Source organism: the organism of the source record quoted next, unplaced genomic scaffold (genome assembly GCF_019419815.1).
Source record: "Pyrus x bretschneideri cultivar Hongxiangsu unplaced genomic scaffold, Pyrus_bretschneideri_v1 Contig81, whole genome shotgun sequence".
In the NCBI taxonomy this organism is placed as follows: domain Eukaryota; kingdom Viridiplantae; phylum Streptophyta; class Magnoliopsida; order Rosales; family Rosaceae; genus Pyrus; species Pyrus x bretschneideri.
In genome coordinates, this window is record NW_025999822.1 from 878511 (window position 1) to 901157 (window position 22647).

The 22647-nt window shown below is 37.6% G+C and overlaps 1 protein-coding gene across 1 annotated transcript in view; it reads left to right on the plus strand.

Moving 5' to 3' along the window:
- Nucleotides 1-3276: 3276 nt before the first annotated feature.
- LOC103957906 (midasin) overlaps nucleotides 3277-22647 on the plus strand; it is a 34316-nt gene continuing 14945 nt past the window's right edge. The window contains 40 exon segments of the mRNA XM_048575878.1: nucleotides 3277-3756; nucleotides 3924-4246; nucleotides 4410-4494; nucleotides 5053-5330; nucleotides 5428-5619; nucleotides 5830-5999; nucleotides 7166-7275; nucleotides 7362-7481; nucleotides 8563-8641; nucleotides 9021-9140; nucleotides 9225-9324; nucleotides 9402-9498; nucleotides 9590-9724; nucleotides 9815-9886; nucleotides 9966-10142; nucleotides 10272-10397; nucleotides 10483-12237; nucleotides 12410-12462; nucleotides 12549-12738; nucleotides 12880-12984; nucleotides 13929-14705; nucleotides 14866-15022; nucleotides 15210-15308; nucleotides 15420-15520; nucleotides 15630-15719; nucleotides 15814-15879; nucleotides 16030-16194; nucleotides 16300-16507; nucleotides 16600-16841; nucleotides 16843-17466; nucleotides 17598-19151; nucleotides 19238-19412; nucleotides 19497-19559; nucleotides 19678-19766; nucleotides 19861-20106; nucleotides 21485-21620; nucleotides 21696-21781; nucleotides 21875-21975; nucleotides 22285-22426; nucleotides 22508-22573. Coding sequence (XP_048431835.1) covers nucleotides 3652-3756; nucleotides 3924-4246; nucleotides 4410-4494; nucleotides 5053-5330; nucleotides 5428-5619; nucleotides 5830-5999; nucleotides 7166-7275; nucleotides 7362-7481; nucleotides 8563-8641; nucleotides 9021-9140; nucleotides 9225-9324; nucleotides 9402-9498; nucleotides 9590-9724; nucleotides 9815-9886; nucleotides 9966-10142; nucleotides 10272-10397; nucleotides 10483-12237; nucleotides 12410-12462; nucleotides 12549-12738; nucleotides 12880-12984; nucleotides 13929-14705; nucleotides 14866-15022; nucleotides 15210-15308; nucleotides 15420-15520; nucleotides 15630-15719; nucleotides 15814-15879; nucleotides 16030-16194; nucleotides 16300-16507; nucleotides 16600-16841; nucleotides 16843-17466; nucleotides 17598-19151; nucleotides 19238-19412; nucleotides 19497-19559; nucleotides 19678-19766; nucleotides 19861-20106; nucleotides 21485-21620; nucleotides 21696-21781; nucleotides 21875-21975; nucleotides 22285-22426; nucleotides 22508-22573 — 9579 coding nt within the window. The 5' untranslated portion in view covers nucleotides 3277-3651.

Sequence of the window (22647 nt, forward strand, 5' to 3'; positions counted from 1 at the left end):
CGCTAACAGGTCTTAGCGAGACCCCCTGATTCGGAGAGGACTGCTAAGTCGCCCTCTAATCCCGTCATCTCCCTGCTCCTACAATTCGATCCTTGCCCTGCTCCCTCCTTGCCCAGCTCCCTCATCGTCATCCTCCTCATCCTCATCTCTGCATCTTGCTCGCCCTCAGCTGCATCCTGCTCGCCTTCATCTGCTCCTCTTGTCTAGTAAACTTCGAATCCGACATTATTTCTTCGATTTGTTTTGCAGATCGTGATATTACTAGGCTTTATTTGATTTAGGTGTTTTGTTTGATAAATTTTCAATAATAGACCTCTGCACTTGAACAAATTAGGGTTTTGATTTCTAGGGTCAAATTAAGATTAGAATTTGGGGTTTTCACATTTTATGCTATTTTCAGTCCTAAAATGATGATAATCATCACGAAATTGTTGTTGTAAGGGTGGATACAAAGTTAAATTTGTAATTTAGGTCTATTTTCAACAGATTTTGGTATCAGGTTGGACTAGAGTTTTTGGATTTTGGTATTGGGTTTGAGAAATGAGTTGAGTTACATTTAGTAACTACACTCACAAAGACACTCACACATTGTCCTGTATAAATTTCATCTTAAACCTTACGGATGGGATCTCAATTATTGCAACAGGTTCACAAGGTTCAAGCAACTGACATGGAGGCCCTTAAATCTCCACTCATGGGTTTGTTTGAAAAGCGCCATGCACGCAAGTTCATCCTATATGTTCAAGATTATAGTGAAACTAATCCTAAAACACATGAGGGAATGGACTTAACAAGAGTGACAACTAGAGATTTCATCTTATGCCCTACAAGTATGCATATGGTTGTTTTTATTTATAGGTCTGTAAGGGACACAATATCTTCTCTGTTCTTCTGTATCTTGCTTGAAGGGTGAAGAAAAATGCTTATTCCCCAACACTTACTGAAAATTTATTGCATTTTGACAGGTTAGGAAGGTTGGTAAGGTTGCAAGAGCTATTGCCCAATTCCAAACACCAATGAATCTCACTCAATACAGGTTATCCTGGCACAGAAGTAGTTGGGTCGCATATGAGATATGTGAGTTCTCTTATCTTTTGTTGGGATCAATATTTATTTGCAATGAATGCCGTGTGCATGTTTGAGAATGTCCTTTGTAATTGTTGCTTTGGAAAAAACAATCCCATGACTAGGTTGTTTTATGGCAAGGAAATGGGTTTTCTTTAATAGGAAGAAAGGAATGGTATAGTTTACATGCATACAATGTCTAAACCACAATTTTTAAATTTCTGTTATGTAATTGGATATGCAGTTGCAATGTTATATCGGGTGGAGGGTATAGTCAGTTATATTATTCTATAACTGTTGGAAGGGTTTCGTGGTAACACTTGCTTGATGCATATTAGTATTATCCTACTATCATTTCAACTCCAAACTACTGAGTAGGCCTCTAGGGAACTCGTGTATGCTTTGAACCAATAGCTTGTTTGTGGATATTTATTCATCCCGAGTTATCCCTGTTTATTTTTTGTTGTATTTTCTTATTACTAGTGGCCAATTCTTTGGTGCTCCTACTCTCACAATGTTGCTCCAAGGGGAAACTTTATTGCATTTGTATCAACAGACGCAGAGACTGATCATCCCGAGACTGAGCTAAAGCCAGGGATTGACCTTTTAGCGCCTATTGACGAGATATTTTTTAAGACCTATGACAGATATGGGCCTGTTAATGAACCCAATTTGGACAATTGCTTTATATCAACTGTGAGTCTTATTCAAGCCTTGACCTGTACTGGGCACTCTTCAATATGATTTATGCACACTTGACAAAAGGCTTCTTATGTTTAACAGAGTTATGATGCCTCCACACACTTTGAGTGCACTGTCTTGGATGTACTCAACATGTACACCTTAATAACAGGGAAGCTAAGAAATACAATTTTATGCATTGCCCAATTAGTTTGGTTCTATTGTTTTCGATTTCATGTCATCCTTGAAGTTGATGGACATTTCCTTGATTAACTAACTTGCGTTTGTTTCTTGTTTACTGTTTCATAGAACCATGTCTTTCATATAAGGTTTAACCAAATTTCCTAGAATGTTTAAGCAGGTTCTTGACCTCAGTGTGGACCTAAGTGCTGCTAGTGTTGCAGAACAATGAATAGCAAAGCTGTATATGGTGATTGTGGTGATAATTGTGCTTTGTTCCAAGTACACTGAATTGCTTAAGTTACCTTACCTGTGGCGGTGGTAATCCTCATACCGTGGAGGTTTATATGAGTTATCACTCACTTTTAATCATAGACTTGATATGTTATATATTGTCATTTAAATGTACTTCAAGTTTCAAACGTCGTTTCAAATGAAAACTATGTGTCTAGATTCCGGACATGCCCTTGTGTTGGTTCAATGTATTTTTAGGTTGCGGAGTATGTGTGGAAGCATGTAAACAAAATAATAACTTGTCAAAGAACCATTTCTTTCAAGTTAATGGTGTGTGGGGTGGATTCGGTTCTAATCTACTAACTTTAAACCAAAGGTGAATAATTAAGAACAACGTTTTGAACCCTGTCGATTGTTGGGAGAACACTTTGTTATATTCATGTTTGGAATAATGCTACTCTTGAATCATGTATGTTTCTTTCGTTGGCAAGAAAATTTGGTTTTTGTATTTTTATTGAGTCTCACTCTCATACAATATTATTAATTTTAATAATATCTTTAATAAAAAAGCAATTAAAATAAAACAATAATGTAATCCTAGTCTGAGTAAACATCAAACTGGTGACACTATTGTTTTCATTATCCTACTTCTTAGTCCGACACTGTACCAAACACTTCACTAAGTTAGTCCAATTTAGTCTAGTCTAAGCCAGCCAGTCCAACTTAGTCCTTGCAGCTAGTCCAGTCTGAGACAGTCTGGTGCAACAAACGCACCGTAAAGTCATTTTTTGTCTCATTAAACACACTTTCAAAAAGCTTAGTTGTGTGTTTTTTTTTTTTTATTTTTTTTATACAATGATATTTGCACTAAAAAATAAAAGAAAAAATTAGTATCAAAATTTTCATTTATGAAATTCAAACTTACAACTTTTTACTTACAACTAAAAACAAATACTTTTAGGGCGAAAGAAAAGTTGAAGGGCTAAAGTGGAAATAGATTTAAAATCTTGAGGGAAAAAATAAAAAGTTGAACCAAAATCGAATGGCTGGACGGCACCGCTGCGCCCCTTTGGTCCTTTACAAATTTAAATTTGTATTTAAAGGCATTTTCGCCTTGAACCCTAAACCCCTGCAAACCTAGTTCTAAAACCTCCGAGGCTGATAAACCCTAGCTTTTGGGAAAACCCTAATTTATCCGTTTCCTGTGAAATTGGTTTTGAGTTTTGCGTTTTCGAAACCCCGAGAATCTCTTTCTTCAAATCCAATTCTTATGAAAACAAAAACCGGCTTTTAAAACCTTTAATTCTTCGCTGTTTTGAAAAGTTTTTTGCAGTTCGTTTCTGAACGATATTATATATAAAATTTTGGTTCCTTGAGTCGGCGTTTGTATTGTGGTTTTTCGTTTCTGAAATTACTTAAAGTACATATTTTTCAAACCTAAATATATATATTGTTAGTATAGTTTAATACTCTTAATACTTGAACTTTCAAATGGCCATTGATGGTAGTTTCAGCTTGGAATCAGCACTGGGGAGGTTTCTTGCTCGGTGCCCGGAGCTCCAATCTTCTCCAAACTTTGATTTTCTGTCCAAAAAGGTACGGAAATTTGCTGTCATTTGTCAAGCTTTATAGGTTGCTGATCAATTAAAAGAAAGACAAATTCGTGGTTAGGTGTTACAGAATTAGAGTACTAGAAGGATGAATGGTTTGAACAATATTGCTGGTAAAATTTACTCTGTTTTTCGGCGTTTGGGTTTGCGCAGGGAGATGGTGTGACTGAAGATGAAGTGGTCAAAGCGCTAGTTGGGGTGTTCTTACATCCAAAATTTACGATTCCTTTGATTGGATGTTTCCGTCCAATAGCTCAGAAGATCGTGGGCAAAGCTGTCGATTTGTTTCGGCTTGTGCCGAATTTGGGGTCTAATTTTGATGGGGGATCGGTTTCAAAATTTTGCAGAGCTACTAGTTTAAAAGAGGTTGATAATGTTATTGAGTTTTACAATGGAGCTGGGAGGGGTCTAGATCTCCATGAGCTTGCTTGTCTAGCCTTCTGTCGATCCCTTGAACTGGATCCTTTCTTGTGGGAGTACGTTCACTTCTCATGTCTATATATGTGATACATGTATGCATATGTCTTTAATGGATTCTTATATGTTCGTATTATGTACTTGTTCATGACATTCACCCACCTTTTAATGGTTGGAAACAGTTACTTGTACCATATCGATCTTTCTTTTCTTCACTTGCAGGTCTATAGTAGGTTATTTTCAATTTTCTCCACCTCCATTTCAACGTGTTCTGCTGGGACCAAAAGTTTCTGATCTCCGTGTTGAGGTTAGTAAGCTTTGTATGAATAATTTGTGTGAAATGGAATGCTCTCTCTCCCCCTTACTCTCTATCTTACTCTCTTTCCCCCTCCCCTTGGCCAATTTTGTTGTCTGACCTTTAATGGTTCTTGATTCCACAATACCCATGGTTCGGCCCCTGTTTGGAATTTCTTTAGGCTTATATGAAGCATAAAATAACTGAACATTTTCTCATTGGTGATAAACAAAGCACCAAACAATGTTAGCAGGTGAAATATAAACTTGATAGAATGTGGTGAACAAATTGTTCAAAATTACACTTTAACACACTTTCCACACTTTTCAAGGATACACAATTGGAGATTTCTTAGCTGTAACTGATATTATGTAGAGATCTGAAGTTTTGTTTCATGAGAGGGTTCTATTCTTGAACTTCTTGTAAGTGAAGTGGTGGTGCTATCAATTATGCGGAAACAAAATAGACTTTGATCTTGCAACCCCCTGCATTCATGAGCTGAGCGTTCCACATTTGTTGAGCTGCCCCTTCTTGATATTTGGCTTTAATGTCATACTTTTTCTTTTGCAGGATGGAACTAGGGTATTGCTAGCCGTAGGGGTGTCCTACCGCCTCCTCATAGTGAAGTATGACTTTTTCTCTAAACTTCAGAAATGGTCCTGTTTCCTGGACCTTGTGGAGCAGTGTGCAAAACTTGACCTGCAAGATAGTACTTCAGAAGTTGTGAAGGTTATCAAAGACATAAGATGGTGTGGGCTACAAATAATTTCCCTCATTCTTAAGTTAAGTTGTAAAGCAACGGAGAACTTGGGTATTACAGATGAGGACGCGTTTTCATGTTTCTTGCGGTTGGTCTTATTCACTTCTTCCAGAGAGTTATTTCTTAAATAACAAATTCAATGACTCATTGTTGGTGCAATGTTTATCTTGATATTATTATTTCAGATGGGAGGAATTCTGTCAGGACGTATCATTAGAAAGCGCTGGCTGGTATGTTGAATCATCCAAACCAAATGAATCTGTGGATGGAAGCAGTATTTGCTGTCACAAAAGCAGTCTGCAGTCTTTTGGCCTTAATTCTGGGTCTGCTACTTCATCTCAATGTTATGTGATTGACCCACAAGCAAAGCGCCAAAGGTGTGCTTCTTAGAGTATTATCTTTTCCTTTTGATTGTAACATGTTGTGTTATCATAATGCAAATTCACAAACTATTGTCCTTCGCTCACACTCTCCTCATCAGAAAAACTGTGTATCTCTTTTCTCTTATATTCTTATTCTACCTATTTGCATTTGCAACTGTTCTTTTATTTTCTCACATTGCCAATTAACTTTGTTGGTATATTTAGGGATGAGAGATCAACTGGCGATCCGTTTGTTGTGACATCAGCAATGAAGAGAACTGTTGAGATGGTGCTGTTAGCTGTGAAGCAAAGGCTGCCCGTTCTTCTGTATGGTCCCACTGGCAGTGGGAAATCTGCTCTCATCAGCAAGTTGTCCCAGGATAGTGGCAATCAAGGTATATATTGTTGTGTCCACTCTAGTTGAAAATCGGTTATTTAATTTGTGGTGATATATACCTGCAACAAACTGTTTCCATTGAAAATTTAGGGTGGGATTTAGGATGAAACTAGTGTTATCTAATACCTGCATTTGAAGCATATTTAAGTTAATATTGAATTAAAAAAATCAGTTTTTACACAAGATTTCATACTGTGACTATCCATACCTAATGTGCCTGCTGTATTGCAAGTGGTGGATTCCCTAGAGGTTAGGGTATTCCTCTTCAACCCACTTCGTCTTGGGTTCAAACCCTCCCCTCTTAATGTATATTAATTGTAATGAAAAAGTCCATGCTGTGTTGCATTACATGTGTAACACTTTTAAAGGTCATATATGCCATGGTTTCTTTTTTGAAGAAAAGATTCATATTATATGCCATGGTTTCTTAAGAAGTCTCATCTTTGGAGTGTTTCCTTAGGTGTAAGCTCTTAGCCTCTTACATAATTATTGCCCTATGAAAAATCCTTGGGTAGTTGAATATTATGTAGTTGAACATTATGGGAAAACTGGTCCTTGGGTAGTTGAACATTATTGGAAAACTGGTCTTCTGTTTTAGAGAAATTCTTATGTAGTCCATATGAGTTCTTGGGTATCTGAACATGGTTTAGCAATTAGTTTAGCCACAAAAACAAACAACCAAGCCTTATCCCACTAAGTGGGGTCGGCTGTATGGATCCAAGAAAGCCGCTGTGCTCGGTTTTACGCCAATTCTTCCATTAGCTCCAAGTACTCCATATCTTTTCTTATCGTCTCTTTCAAAGTCTGCCTCTACCCCTTTTGCCTTGAGCCTTCATCTATAGTCTCATCTTCTAACCGGAGTATCTGTAGGTCTTCACCATAACTTCTACTACTTCCATAGATTTTCCCATTAAGGTTCCTATATTCCCCATTTCTAAACGCATTCTACTCTCTTTGAACCCTACCCTCATGTTCTAGTTTCTTTGACCTCCCTCGTCCAGTAAGATTTTAGCAATTAGTTTTGCGAATTATCTATATTTTTGCAATTATATATCCTTTACTTTCTGAATAGTTTTCCTTGTTTCAGGGATGTTCCATTGTTGTTTTTTTTTTTATTTTTTTAATTTTTTCGCATGACTCGTATCTTATCTGGTTGTTTCCCAGTTCTATCAATTCACATGGATGATCAAATTGACGGTCGAACATTAATTGGAAGTTACGTCTGTACGGAAAAACCTGGTGAATTTAGATGGCAGCCAGGGTCACTTACTCAGGTTTGAAATCCTTCAATCATATGCAAGTGTACTTGTATAGGTGCTGTTTAACCTCAGTTGCTCAAATCAATTTCTCATTTTTGCAGGCTGTTTCTAAAGGGTATTGGGTTGTCTTCGAGGATATAGACAAAGCACCATCTGATGTGCGTTCTGTTATATTACCTTTACTGGAAGGTGCAAACCTGTTTGCAACTGGGAACGGACAGGTAAGAAGGGTTAGGAGTATGTTGATTTTTTCTTGTGATAAGAAACAAACTTTTATTAACTTCAAAAATAAGTATGAAGCGTGGATAAGAAATCCACCAACTATAACAAGCCTAAAGAATGTGAGTTCAAGTCTTTAGGTTACTGGATTTTTATGTGAGAGCTTAAATTGAACACATTGAAATTTGTATTAAAGCTTCAAGTTCTTCAAAAACCCACTTCGAAGAGATGCTTCTTCAGGAAGCAGTAAAATTTGCTTTTAAAGCCTACAAGTACTGTTGAAGTTTTCTAAAGCGGTTATGGAACTACTTCTTGTCTTTATCCTTTCTAAAACTGGCCAGGAGTTCTAGTACGGCACATTCTAGCAGATATTGAGACAGTTCATTAGTGTCTTTGGGATATTTTTAATCTTTTCTGCTTGTTACCTCCCCTTCTGCTCTCTAGAGGTTTTGGTAGTTACCATAAGGTATCTTAAATTGATATATGTCTGTCCCTCTGCACTTCTGAGGTTGAATCTTGTTTGCAGAAAACCTTTAGCATTTCAAGTTCCTATCTTTTCCAATCTATTCGTATCTTAAAAAAGAGTTCCTATCTTTTTGTAATTGAAAGGTTCTTGCCACCGTAAGAATATATATATATATATATATATATATATAGGGAACTGTTATTCTAAAATTCTCATTCTACACTCCTCACAAGTGTATTTTTCTTTCTAATTATATAAAGTTTGGAGTGCCAAATGAGATTTTTGGAGTGCTAATAACAATTCCCTATATATATATGTGGGATTGAATTTTCCTATCTTTTTGTAATTGAAAGGTTAGTCACCATAAGAATATATGCTTACACACACACACACACACACATATATATATATATGCGGGATTGAATCTTGAGAAACTATTTTTTGTCAACTATGATCTGCCCCCGATTATTGATTTCCATGTACACTGTATCTGGTATGCCCTTCCTGTTTTGTTTTAATTTATTATTTTCCTTTCTTGGGCTACGAAAGGGCTTTCTAGATTTTTTTTTTGTGTACTTGCATTTTACTAGTGGTTGAAACATTTGTGATTATTGCAGGAGATCACGGTGGCAGGAAGTTTTCGGATTTTTTCCACTATTTCAACTCTTAATCTTGATGCTTCGTGCATTTCGGGAGGTTTGTGACCCAATAGAGCCACTCCCGGTTTCTTTTTTGTCCTTAGGCTTAATTTACATAACACTATTTAATGTCATTGGTTTCAATATACAATATGTCAGTATTTCATAAAAGTTTGATTGGTCAATTTCCATTGGTTAATTTCTTTTGAAATAGAATAAGTCCTGGTGTGGGAGAGATTAGTGGAACTAAAAGTCTTCAATTCAATCCTTGTAGGAGCATTGAAAAATGGTATTGAATTGATTTAAACAAGTTGTTGTATGCTGTCAACCATTGTAATTCTAGATGGCATAGTGTTGAAGGTTCATCTGTAAATTAGAACAATTCTCTCGTCGTATATAAATGCCAGGCCACATGATTAATGAACTTTTTGTGGCAGGTCGGAATTCACTTTCCCTTTTTTTCAAAGTGAAGGTTCAACCCTCAACTAGCGAGGAGTTGCAAAGCATAGTGAAAGAATGGGATCCAAGTTTAGAGCCTCTTGCTCTGAAACTCACAGGTGTGTCCTGACTCCGTTTCTTAAAATTAGTTCATATTGGTTGATCCTTAGTTCTTACATACTTTTGGCTGGTGACTGTTCCAGAAACATTTGAAAGGATTAACACTGCCACATTACAACAAAGTGGTGGATTTCAATCTGGAAGTTCCGCTTCTGTTTATTACCAAAGTAGATTCTCATTAAGGTAAGTAAAGTTGGTTGCTGGTTTTCATATTGGTTTGTTCGGGGTTTTTATATTTTTCTTGTTTGATTTAATGGTAGGGATCTCCTCAAATGGTGCAAACGAATAGCAGGCCTCAACTTTATATTTCAGGGAGATAATTTATCTTATAAGAACCGTTCTTGTATCTATCAGGAGGTCTTAATCGATGAACTTCCTTTTCGTCTTTTGTTTTATTTCGTGGCTAGCTTTCTGTATTAAGGTTTTGGAACATTGTATCATGACTTAGGCGGTTGACATATTTGCGGCCTTCTCAACCTCTACGAAGAATCGCTTAGCTTTGATGCAAGAGATCTCCAGGTTGTGGTTGTGGGAATCAACGATTCCAGACACCTTATACCCTTCTAATAAGCCGGAAGTCCAGGTCTAGTTGATTTCAGAATTGAGATTGCAATGTACTTTGTGTGTGATTAAGTGGAACTGTAAGTTTCTCATAATCAGAGTTCTACTGCAGGATTCAAATCCGTTGGATTTAAGAGTTGGTCGAGTTTCCCTACCTCGAGCAAAAGAAAAGACTCAAACAACTGTTAGTCAGAGCTTATAACACTGTCTATATTTAAGATAGCTTCAATACAGATTTGGTGATATTCTTGTTTCTTTTGCAGTCGCGTGGTAAGAAGAAACCTTTTGTTGAGATTCGTAGTTCCGTTCACTCGCTTGAAAGAATTGCTGCATCTGTAAATTGGAATGAGCCTGTTCTCTTGGTTGGAGAAACTGGGACAGGAAAGACGACACTGGTACAGGATCTGGCTATGAGGCTTGGTCAGAAGCTAACAGTTTTGGTAATATTGCTTCCAAGTCTTTCTCCATCTGACTCTTTTATTGCTTTCTGACTTATCCTCCGGTTGCTAACTACATTATGGGTGTCTCTATCAGAGGTTGATCTACTTTGACTTTCTGTTTTGTTCCAGAACTTAAGTCAGCAGAGTGATGTTGCTGACTTACTAGGGGGATACAAGCCTATGGACATGAAATTTATATACAATCCCCTGTATAAAGAGTTTCATGATCTATTCTCTGAATCGTTTGATTTGCAGGTAGTATTTGTCTCAAAACTTCTTTTGTTGATTGTGGATATGTAACTTGGTGTAGTAACCTGTACCGTTATTTTCTTATATGCAGGTTAATTTCAAATTTTTTTGGGAGCTAGATAATGCTCTTAAGAAGGAGAATTGGGAAAGGTTAGTGAAAGGTTTTGGGCTCGGCGCTAAAAGGTTTTTCCAGAAAGTCGAAGCAGCTAGATCTGTGTCAGTTGGACAGTCTGGAAAAAAGCGCAAGAAAGCTCTAGTTGAGGATCGAATTAAAGCCTGGGAAAAATTTTCACTGAAAGTAGAGAATGCAAGTGCACATGGAATGATATTTTCATTTGTGGAAGGAGCTTTTATAACTGCACTGGAAAAAGGTGAGTGGATTTTGCTTGATGAGGTGAATTTAGCTCCTCCAGAGACTTTGCAGAGGGTTATCAGCGTGCTGGAAGGAGAGCATGGATCACTTTGTTTAGCAGAAAGAGGGGATATTCACTACATAAAACGACATCCCAACTTCCGATTATTTGCTTGTATGAATCCTGCAACTGATGCTGGCAAACGAGATTTGCCCTTCTCTTTGAGAAGCAGATTTACTGAGTATTTTGTTGATGATGTACTGGATGACGAGGATCTAATTCTATTTGTTCACCAATATTTGGGTGGCAAAGATTCCAAAGTAAAGAATATTGTGTCTTTCTATAAAAAATCCAGGAAACTAGCTGAAGAAAAGCTGCAGGACGGAGCTAATCAAAAACCGCAATATAGCTTAAGGTCTCTCTACCGTGCTCTAGAATATACGACAAGGGCAGAAAGAGAATTTGGATTTGAAAAGGCAATGTATGATGGGTTCTGTATGTTTTTTCTCACTTTGTTGGATAGCAGCAGTTCATTGGTTATGAAAAATGAGATCTTGAGTTCTTTGTTAGATGGAAAAATTCCAGATGAAGTACCTTATATTAAGTACCTGAGTAACTCAACTATTGAAGGGAGGTCTGACAACTCTAAGAAGTATACCGAAACTAAAAGTGTTGAGGAGCGTCTCAGGAATTTGGCTCGTGCTATTTGGATAAAGAAATACCCTGTTTTATTGCAGGGACCTACATCTAGTGGCAAAACTAGCCTTGTTCAGCATCTTGCTGCAATAACAGGTCATGAATTTGTACGAATCAATAATCATGAACATACAGATTTGCAGGAATATCTCGGTTCCTACATAACAGATGCTACTGGGAAGCTTGTGTTCCATGAAGGTGTACTTGTGAAAGCTGTACGAAATGGTTATTGGATAGTTCTGGATGAGCTTAACTTGGCTCCGTCTGATGTGCTGGAAGCATTGAACAGACTACTGGATGATAATAGAGAGCTTTTCGTGCCTGAATTGCAGGAAACCATTCATGCACATAAAAACTTTATGCTTTTTGCGACTCAAAATCCACCTGGTTTTTATGGTGGGCGGAAAATGCTTTCCCGAGCTTTTCGCAATCGTTTTGTAGAGATACATGTTGATGAAATTCCTGAAACTGATTTGATTGAAATCTTGCGAAAGCGGCAGCCTGATGTTACTGAAATAAGGTCTCAGAAAATGATTAAAGTGATGACGATATTGCAAAAGAAAAGGCAAACGAGTAAAGTTTTTGCTGGGAAACATGGGTTCATTACTCCGCGTGATCTGTTCCGATGGTCTGATCGTTTCGCACAACTTGGTGGTCGTGATCAGGTGGATTTGGCCCGAGATGGTTATTATCTTTTGGCAGAGAGGCTTCGTGATGAAGGCGAGAAATGTGTTGTTAGAGAAGTTCTAGAAAAAGAAATGGGTGCCAAACTTGTTGAAGACAACTTGTATCTTCAGGTACTCCCCTCTCTTTTTTTTTGGGGGGGGGGGGGGGTTCTCTAGAGTTTGCTTTCTTGGTTCCTCACATGTTTCCTTTTGGTTGTATTTGTAATTTCTTTTGAATATGCATGTCCAGTGAATTTTTTTTTATGGTGATTATGTTCTGATTTTTGTTTTCCACTTTTTATAGGAATGTGTTCCCAGCTTTCCTGATGGTGTTGAAATTCCCAAGAATCTTCAAAAGTATGTAGTTTAGACTTGAATTTTGGTTTGGTGTAGTAGGTTTTGATTAGCTTCTGAATACTGATGATAAATTTTGTTGGTGTTAGTTGGACTAAAAGTATGCGAAGATTGTACTTCCTAGTGGAGCGTTGCTATAAAATGCGAGAACCTGTACTTCTTGTTGGTGAAACGGGGGTTGGGAAGACAACTGTCTGTCAATTGCTGAGTATTCTTCTGGGTTCAAAATTACACATTCTGAACTGTCATCAATACACCGAAACCTCTGACTTTCTCGGGGTTAGTTGTGAATTTTTATTTTATTTCGTGATTTTTCTTTTAACTCCTACTTGGGGATTCTCTGTATATATAAGGTTTTGGAATGTTACTTTATTTTTATTTCATTCAAGATCGAAATGATAATTAGTGAATGCATTGCAGGGGTTTTATCCTATTCGCGAAAGGTCGAGATTAACATTGGATTTTAAAAAAGCAATTGAAGAATTGTTGATGACACAGGTTTTTAAGCGGTTCCATCTGGACTCTGTAAGAATCCTTTATTTGTTTAATTTTCAAGCCTATTCCTTATCTGTTACACAGTACCATCCTTAAGCATGCGTGGGACTAGTTTTTCTAATTTTTGTGGGATGTACTGTAGTTCATGGGTAGTATGCGACTATGTGTTACATATTTGATGTGTGCGTGCGTGTGTGCACGCCCGCGCGCACGTGTCTTATAAATGAAATATACAGCACCAGCTTCAGGTCGGACCCACCCTTTTTTCCATTCTTTCAAGGAATTGGGATTGTTAATGGCGTCTAATCCACATTCTGTTAGATGATCTAAAACCGTCTTTTTAGATCTCATTTCGAGAGTTATGTTGCCAACGATCAATCGAATCGAAAATCAATTTATCCATTGATAATCATGTTGACTTTTGCTTATTTATTATTATTATTTTGCATGAAGATTTTAAAATTAGATGGTTCAGTTCATTGAACTAGAATGTAAACTTGGATCATCTAGCAAGCCCTGTACAAACAAAATAGATAAAGAGGGATCCTTTTCAAACGATTGAAGATCTTTTATTAGGTCTATATGTAAAGGTCATCTGTGTAGAAAATCAGCCAAGTCAGAAACAATTTGGTTGTCTAACCGTGATCAAACAGACAGAGGGACACATAATTTCTGATACATACTCAAATAGTTGTGATGATAGTCCAATGGCTAACTGCTGTCTAAATTGACTGATTTTTCATAGGGTGAACACTTTAATTAAGACCTTAAAAATAGATTATTAAGATTATTGGATTGTTTACAATGCTCTCTTGCATTTCCCTTTTAAAGATGGATCAATCATAAGAAGCTGAAAATGCTTCAAGACTTGTTTCAAGTGAAAAGTATTTTCATTTTTTTATTTTAGTGAAAAATAGTAAGGTTGCTTAATGTCCATTATAAATTATAATAGTGATTTTTTCTCTTCTTTGTAGACTGTCTCTTCGGACATAGGTCAAGCCTCTGCAACATTGTCTAATCTGAACAAGACGATAAAAGCTTACAAAAAGGGTCCGATTTTGAATCCTGATGTCACCAATGAAGATGTGATGACTTTGGAAAGGATAATATTGAAGCTATCTGAGATGCACCAAAAGTGGCAGAAAATGTTTGAATGGTTGGATGGGCCCCTTGTGCAGGCAATGAGGAGTGGTGATCTCTTTCTTGTGGATGAGATTTCCTTGGCTGATGATAGTGTACTTGAGAGGTTGAATAGTGTCTTGGAAACAGAGAGAACACTGTCTTTAGCTGAGAAAGGAGGTCCTGATCTGGAGAAAATTGTTGCTCATGAGAAGTTCTTTTTGCTTGCGACAATGAATCCTGGTGGTGATTTCGGTAAGAAGGAACTATCTCCTGCTCTTCGTAATCGGTTCACAGAGCTATGGGTTCCCCCTATAGATGATAGAGGTGAGCTTAAAAGTATTGCATCTCAGAGGTTGTCACCTGAATTCTCATCCATTTTGGATCCTTTGCTGAACTTCTGGGAGTGGTTCAACCATCTAAAGTCAGGAAGAACACTTACTGTGAGAGATCTACTATCTTGGGTGGATTTTGTTAATGTGACTGGAATCAAGTTAGGACATGTGTATGCATTCCTTCATGGGGCATTCCTTGTTTTGCTTGATGGACTGAGTTTAGGTACTGAAACTTCGAAAGGGAACAGCAATGATGTAAGGGAGCATTGCTGGTTGTTCCTTTTGGAAGAATTGAAGGTTTGTTGGGTTTCTTTCAACTTGAATTGTTGTCTGCTCGGATTGCTTGCACTTTCTAATTTTGTTCTTTTGCCTGTCCATCAATTGGCTTCCATTGTGAAACATGACTCCTAGTGGTTTTGTTGTCAATTTAATATCTCCATGCTTGCATTCATTGTAGGTAGCAGAGGAAAAACTTAGTGAATTGGACTTCAAAAAACTTTCAAAAATGCAAAACTATGGTTGGGGCGCTCGTGAAACAATTAAACAGGATTCATCCAGTGGTAGCATGCAGTGTGACAACATTTTTGGTGTGGATCCTTTCTATGTAGAGAAAGGTAACTATGCGATGCAACATGCACTCACTGTGTTTTATTGTTTTGAAAAGGTTACCCGTAGGCACTGTAAGGAACTGTTTTCTTCTCTCACGTTTTTGTGGCACTGTACTTTAAATTATTATGATTGAATCATTTTGATGTTTGGTCTTCAATTTTAGTCACTCTGTCCTCCTATGATGTACTATAGGTTCTGAAAGTTGTGACACTGAGGGGTTTGAAATGTTGGCACCTACCACCAGGAAAAATGTCTTGCGGGTACTGCGAGCTATGCAGCTTCCGAAACCTGGTATATCTTTTCAAGTACCAATGTTGCTTTCGAGCGTCCCCTTTTTCTTTTTGCTTTTCATAGCGTATATTACATCTTGTTTAAATATCTTAATTTGTTTATGCTCTCCAGTTCTATTGGAAGGTAGTCCAGGTGTTGGGAAAACAAGTTTGATTGTTGCATTGGGCAAGTTTTCTGGTCACAAAGTTGTCAGGATAAATTTGTCCGAGCAGGTTGGTATTATTTTCCAGCTTTCATATTTTTATATAGCATAGACATATGTTTTGCTCACTGTTTTTTGTCTCTATGCATCTGGGGATGGTTCCTATGGTTCTGATGCAGACTGATATGGCGGACCTGTTGGGCTCAGACTTACCGGTTGAAAGTGATGAAGGATTGAAGTTTGCGTGGTCTGATGGGATCCTATTACAGGTTAAAACACCTTGTGTTTGAAGTTTAATATCTGTAGCTGTGACATGAATCCACCTTACTCTCATTTTCTTGTCTTACGTGTCAATTCTTGCAGGCTTTGAGAGAAGGTTCGTGGGTTTTGCTTGATGAACTTAATCTTGCTTCACAATCTGTATTGGAGGTATTATGAGGGCCCCTTTTGTTTCTCTATGCAATTATATTTGTATCTCTTTCTCTATTCCGTTTTTCTATGGAAACATATTCGTTTCAAGGACTCCTTTATATTGTTTTGTATGTGTAATATGATTAATGGCGAAATGTGCCTTATTAGGGTTTAAATGCTATTCTGGATCATCGAGCTGAAGTTTTCATTCCAGAGTTAGGCTATACTTTTAAGTGTCCCTCGTCCTTCAGAATATTTGCTTGCCAAAACCCTTCCCATCAAGGTGGAGGCAGAAAAGGCCTTCCAAAGTCCTTTCTCAACCGTTTCACTAAGGTATTTGTTTGACTGTCATTTGAATTCCGTATATAGTTGTGTGAACCTCACTTTATTATGTATGCTTGCAATAGGTGATGATATAAATGTCTTTCATTGTTTCAGGTGTATGTGGATGAGTTAATTGAGGATGATTATCAGTTTATCTGCAGTTCCCATTATCCATCAATTGACAGAACTCTGCTTTCAAAACTGATTGTGTTTAATAAACGGATGTACGAAGAAACCATGGTGTATCACAAATTTGCTCTGGATGGTTCTCCTTGGGAGTTTAATCTACGAGATGTGATTCGATCGTGTCAACTCATACAGGGTTTGAACCGCTTGTTATCTTTTTTGTTTTTAGTTCTTCGCAAAGTTGTATTTTGGATAGTGCTGTATTCTAATATTTTGTTTTCAATTCAGATGCACCCTTTATGTCCAAGGAGTATTGCTTCCTGGACATTGTTTATGTTCAAAGGATGCGTACAGAATCAGACCGTAGAAAAGTCCTACAGTTGTATGAGCAGATTTTTGAGAGGAAGCCACATATAACTCCTTACCCACGAGTTCACCTCAGTTCTGGATACTTAATTGTTGGAAACACTTCCATAAGAAGGAATTGTGTTCAGTCATCTAAACTTCCCAGCAGCACACTTAAAATTTTGCCCTGAAATCCGTCAAAGCTTGGAAGCAACTGCACAATGTGTAGAGAATAAATGGATGTGTATCCTGATTGGTCCAGCATCGTGTGGTAAGACCTCATTGGTCAGGTTACTAGCTGAGCTCACAGGAAATGTGCTGAATGAATTACATCTTTCATCTGGAACTGATATATCAGAAATACTTGGATGCTTTGAACAATATAATGCCTTCCGAAATTTTCGCTTGGTTGTTGCTCAGATTGACTCCTACGTAAAGGAGTGTTGCAATTTGCGATTAGAGTCCTCAAAGGATGCAGTTTCACTTAGCAAAGGTTTTATTCCCAGATGGTTTAGTTTCTTGTCGAGCGTTAATTGGGATTCTAGTTTTACTTCTACTTTTCTCGAGGATACAGGGAGATTTTCCAGTTCTCTTGCTTTGTTAATTGAAGTCATTGACAATCTAAAGTTGGTTATAACTGGGGCAAGCAAAGATCTTGATGAACTTAGGATGACAACTATCAAGTTGCAAAACGGTTATGAGAAGGGGCCAATTTCGGCAAAGTTTGAATGGGTTACGGGAGTATTGATAAAGGCTGTAGAGCGTGGAGAGTGGATTGTTCTAGAGGATGCAAATTGTTGTAATCCCACGGTATGTAAGCTTTGCCATGCCTACGCGTTATTTACCCTCTAACATTCATGTTATTTGTCACTGTCCAGTAATGTTCACTCTCCCTATACTTGTTTGTCATGTGACATGGTTTTTTTTTATTGTTAAATTAGGTACTTGATAGGATCAATTCTTTGGTTGAGCTGTCTGGATCAATTACAATTAATGAGCGTGGGGTTGTGAATGGAAAACCACTTGTTATTCAACCGCATCCTAATTTTCGAATGTTCCTGACTGTAAACCCAACTTATGGTGAAGTATCCCGAGCAATGAGGAACAGAGGAGTTGAAATATTTATGATGCAGCCGTATTGGCTACTTGGCGAGAGTAGCAGATTCAGTCGTGACCGTGAGGGTACTGAACTAAATGATGTAAAAAGATTCCTTGTTCTTTCAGGCATTCCCTTTGCCAAATTAGTGCATTCAATGGCCAAATCACATATCTATGCTAGAGGAGAAGGATTACGTTCTGGTGTTTCCATCACATATCTTGAGCTTTCCCGATGGGTTCAGTTGTTCAAACAACTTCTAATGAATGGAAGCCAGCCTTTGTGGAGCCTTCAGACAAGCTGGGAGCATATATATCTCAGTACACTGGGTGACGTTGTCGGAAGAAATGCAATTAGTCATGTCAAATACACATATTTACTGGTAACTGAATTGTGTGAATCTAAGTTGTCAATGCACCCATCTTTGTGTTTGCCTGGAGGATGGCCAGCGCCATTAAAGCTGAGGGATATTGCATGGAACACGAAAGAAGCTCGTGTGAAGACTAACTGCATGTACCTCGAGTTCCTGGGGGGCAAGTACGCATCATACCAATTACAACTCGCAAGTAGTAGGTGCTCTATGCACCAGGATTCAACTGCTCGCGAACTAGTGACTTACTTGAGGGGTACAGGGATGCTAAATGAAACTATGGTTCACAGGGCTTCCCCCTTTTTGACCTTAAACTCTGTGGAGAATGCTGAGGTTGATAAGGCCTTAGCAAAGGTTGAGAAAAAGCTACTTTTTGCTGCCAAATGGGCCATTGAACAAGCTACTGAAAGTGATCTCAAGCTGTACCTTCTATGGTTTAACTCATATTGTTCTCAATTACAGTGCTTCCCTCAGTTCAAGCATTTTGTGGATTCTATTATACAAAGTAAGAAGCATCGTATTTGGGAATACATGTCCCTTCGATATCATGACCTTGCGTCTATTCACAAAGTAGAATTTGAAAACCAGCTGATACCACTGCTCTCATTTGAGTTGGTGGATGCAATTGAGTCAAATGACAGGTCCAATTATCAAAAGTGTTTTCACAATGCTTTGAATTTTGTAATGCAACTGAGGCTCACTTATCAACAGTGGAATACTGAGAAAAGCTATGATTATAGTAAAGCTCACCTGCTAAATAAAGGTCGTTACTTAGAAGTGTTACAATCTTTGCAGAAGTTGGAGGGGGAATTCCTTTCTAAGTTTGCTGATTCATCTGTCATGCTAATTGAGTCCCCATCTTTTGATGCACTCATTCAGTTGTACACTGACCTTCTTGAGGATCATATATTATTTTGGAAAGGTTTGAAGTCATCTGACTCGGATATGTTGCTAATCTTTTGGCGATTGGTGTTGAAGCATGCTGCAAAATTGAAGGACTTCTTTCCTGAAGCAGTGTATAATCTGCTGGTAGGCTAATAGTGATGTACTTCTTTAGCTTTCTTGTGATGTATTTTTGTCTTGATTTTTTTCTGTTTTTGTTTTGTCTGGAATAGAAAGAGAGCGGGAAGCTGGAAAGTTCTTTGCTTTTCCACTCAAAGAAGTCCTTGCTGTGGGTTTATGGCGGTCACCCAATTTTGCCTTCTTCTGTTAGAATATTTGAAAAGCAGCTTCAGATTTTGGAACTTTGCGAGTCGGTTTGGCCAACACGAGCAAGATTATTTGTCCATGGTAGGACATTAGCTTTCTCTATTTCTTTGGTTACATTGACTTTTGAGCTTATATAATGCTGTCTATGTTTGGTTGCTGTTACAGAGAATGATCCTGTGATTGGGGTTGCATCCTCAAGTTCTGATCTCCGCTCCCTTGTGTTGGAAGGTTGGTTTTTATTTTTTTATTTTATTTTTTATTTTAACATACTTCTTTGATTGTGCTCATCCAAATTGATCTGTGGCCCCGTCATTACAAGTTCTTATGATATTATTAACTTATATAGGTATTTCCATGTCGTCATGTATCACGGGTAAATCTGATTCTTATGAGGATGAGGACCAAGTTGTTCAACGGCTGGATGGAATTTATCAGGTGGGAGACCTTCATGTTTCCACAATCACCATTTTGAGTATTCCTATCACATGTTAATGAAATACATATCTGTACTTTTTTTTTTTTTCGGCAGAGTCTTTTGCAAATGTTAAAGGAAAGAGTCAAATTGAAGGAGGCTTCAAGGTCAAAAAAAGTTTTGTCCGAAGTGACTGCATCTGTTTGTTGTTCTATTGGTGACGAGGCATTAGGTCAGACATTTGGGCATGGCTGTTGGCAGGACACATATCCTCTGACTGATAGTAAAAGCTTTGCCCTGGATATGAAACTACTCCAGGATCTATCATCTATCATTCTGGTCAATAGAGAAGAAAAACAGCTGGTAAGATCATCTCAGTGGTGCTTTGAAATTTATAACCACAAACTATATACGACATCATTCTAAGCTCATGAAGGAATTGCTTATAATTCATAGTCCCTCCAGTGCTTTTTTTTATTTTATTTTATTTTTTTTAACTGTCGGCTTTAGTTGCTTCCAGTAGACTCATATTATTTAAGTTTTATACTTACTCTGGAAACTAAGGGGTTTAGAGTAGGTATTTTCTTGTTGTACTTGTTTAGGTAACTGTTTGAATGGATAAGTTCTGTAAGCAATTAGTGCATAATAGTTATTCATATTCATTTCTTGTGTCTACTTATCCTTTTTGAGAAATCAAAATTCCAATTTGGATGCTGTACTCCATGGTTACTTTCCTAACTTTACTAAACATAGTTATTGGAAAACTTCATCCCCGTGGAGAAATGTAGGATATATTTTCCTTTCCCCTTCCTATTCCTTGAACTGAACAGAGCCCAAGTTTTTTGGAAGCAAAAAGATGAGCATGGTGTTATGGAGGTGTTTTGTAAATTTTGGGTGATCTAAGTGGAAGGGAATAGGAGGTAGCAAGGGCCGATGATTTACCACTTGTTAGGGTGTGGATTCGGCTTCCCTGTGAGTGTCACTATGTTGAGAGTTGGTTTTGGATTTAGCTATGCTCTTAGCCTCTTAGTAATTATCCTTGTTACTTTTCAAGTTGTTGTTCAGTAGATACCTTTTCCCCTGCATTATATTGCTCTTTTCCTTGTCAATGGAAGTATTTTCTTATGGTCTTACCTCCAAAAGAAAAATGAACTTGTTTTTAATGCAAGCATGTTTTTTTATGAAGAAACAAAAGTTTATTGCAAAGAATCAATAAAAATACAAAAGCCCGCAAAGACACACAAAACAAGATAAATAGCACCATCATCCATACGTTTAGAAACTATAGAAACAACACAAAACTAACTAATAGCCGCATTCTAGTTACGCCAAATTTCTGAAAAAGACAAATCTCTAAATTCTGTCGTAACCAAAGCCCACAGAGATGACCATTACCGAACGTTATCCCACATATCCTCCCTTCTACTGCCTTCGTTGTTCTAAAAAATCGGCTTGTTTCTTTCCATCCAAATGACCCAAAAAATAGCTGAAACTATACATCCCCATAAGACCTTGATTTTCTTCCCCTTTCCTGATAATTTATGTTCCTCTACCATAAGAGAACAACAATGCCTGGGTAAAACCTAACTGATACCGAACTCCTTAAACAACTTCAATCAGAGATTTAAAGCCACCGGACAGTGAAGAAACAGATGGTCAACAGGCTCTGAACTTAATGCAAGCATGTTGCTACCTTAAAGGACAAGTAATTGTGTTAATTTTACTTATCTTTGAATGACAGGAATTGGCCAAAATATTGAACCATCTGAAGTATGCATTGACATTCTCAGTGAACAATTCATCTAGACCCCCTCAAATGTTTCTTCCCCATCAGAAGATTTTCTGGATAATGGATTTGTGGAGTTCAGTTGATTCAGGTCAATGAAATTTTCTGTTACATTCGTTTACCTGTTATGTCATCAGTGTGCTTATCTTTTTTCTTTATGCTGCAGTGAATACAAAAATTTCCAGCTTTGTACTCGAGATGTGGTTTCGGTGGCATCAATCCTTGTGGATTTATTGCCCAGTTTCTGTCGAGGTACATATATTATCTTATGTGGTGGGATATTTGCGCTAGCAAATTTCATTCACTGACTCATTTCTGGTTTCATGGTACTCTAATTGCATGCAGAGCTTCTTAAGCACAGCTGTTTACGATATTCAAGTACGTGATATTCCAGTACCTGATGTGCTGATTCACCCTGTGGTAACAGCAACAGTCTTCCAGATACTGTAAGATGTTTGCTTCCTTTTAAAGTATTACTTATTCTACACGTACCTGGCCTGGGTAGAAATTCTTCATGATGGTCTTCTATATTTAATTTATAAGGAAAATTTTTCATTCATAGTACTTCTAGTTTTGGCAGTTTCAAGTTTTATTAACAGCAACGACTATTTCTCATGACACATTTGATCCTTATCATTGAATACATTTTTACATATATCTTTGTTAATTTTTTCATACCGAGATGCTTGTTTAGCTATTGATGTGTCTTTAACATGTGATCTTGTCATCGCTTTCCTCTCTCTCTAATTAATTAGGAAAAGCACATCTTCTATCAAGGATTATGTTGTGGGCTCTCTGAAGCTTAGAGCTGCATCGTGTAATCTATGGCGCAGCTCTCTCCCAGGAGCAAATTTACCTTGTTTTCTACTATCCACTGCTCGTTCTCTGTTCCAGCAGGTAGAGTACCTTTTTATGAGTTGTTGACTAAGGTTTTCACAAGTATAATACATATATATTCATATGATGCTCTGCTTGTAGATTATATATGCACACGAGAAGTCTTTTGACTCTGACCAATTCGCTAAGATCAAGTCAACTTTAGAGGTATGTTGTTATAAGTTGTCTGAGTATTAAGTAGTTTGTTGAACAATTAAGTGCTGCATGGAATTGGGTCATGC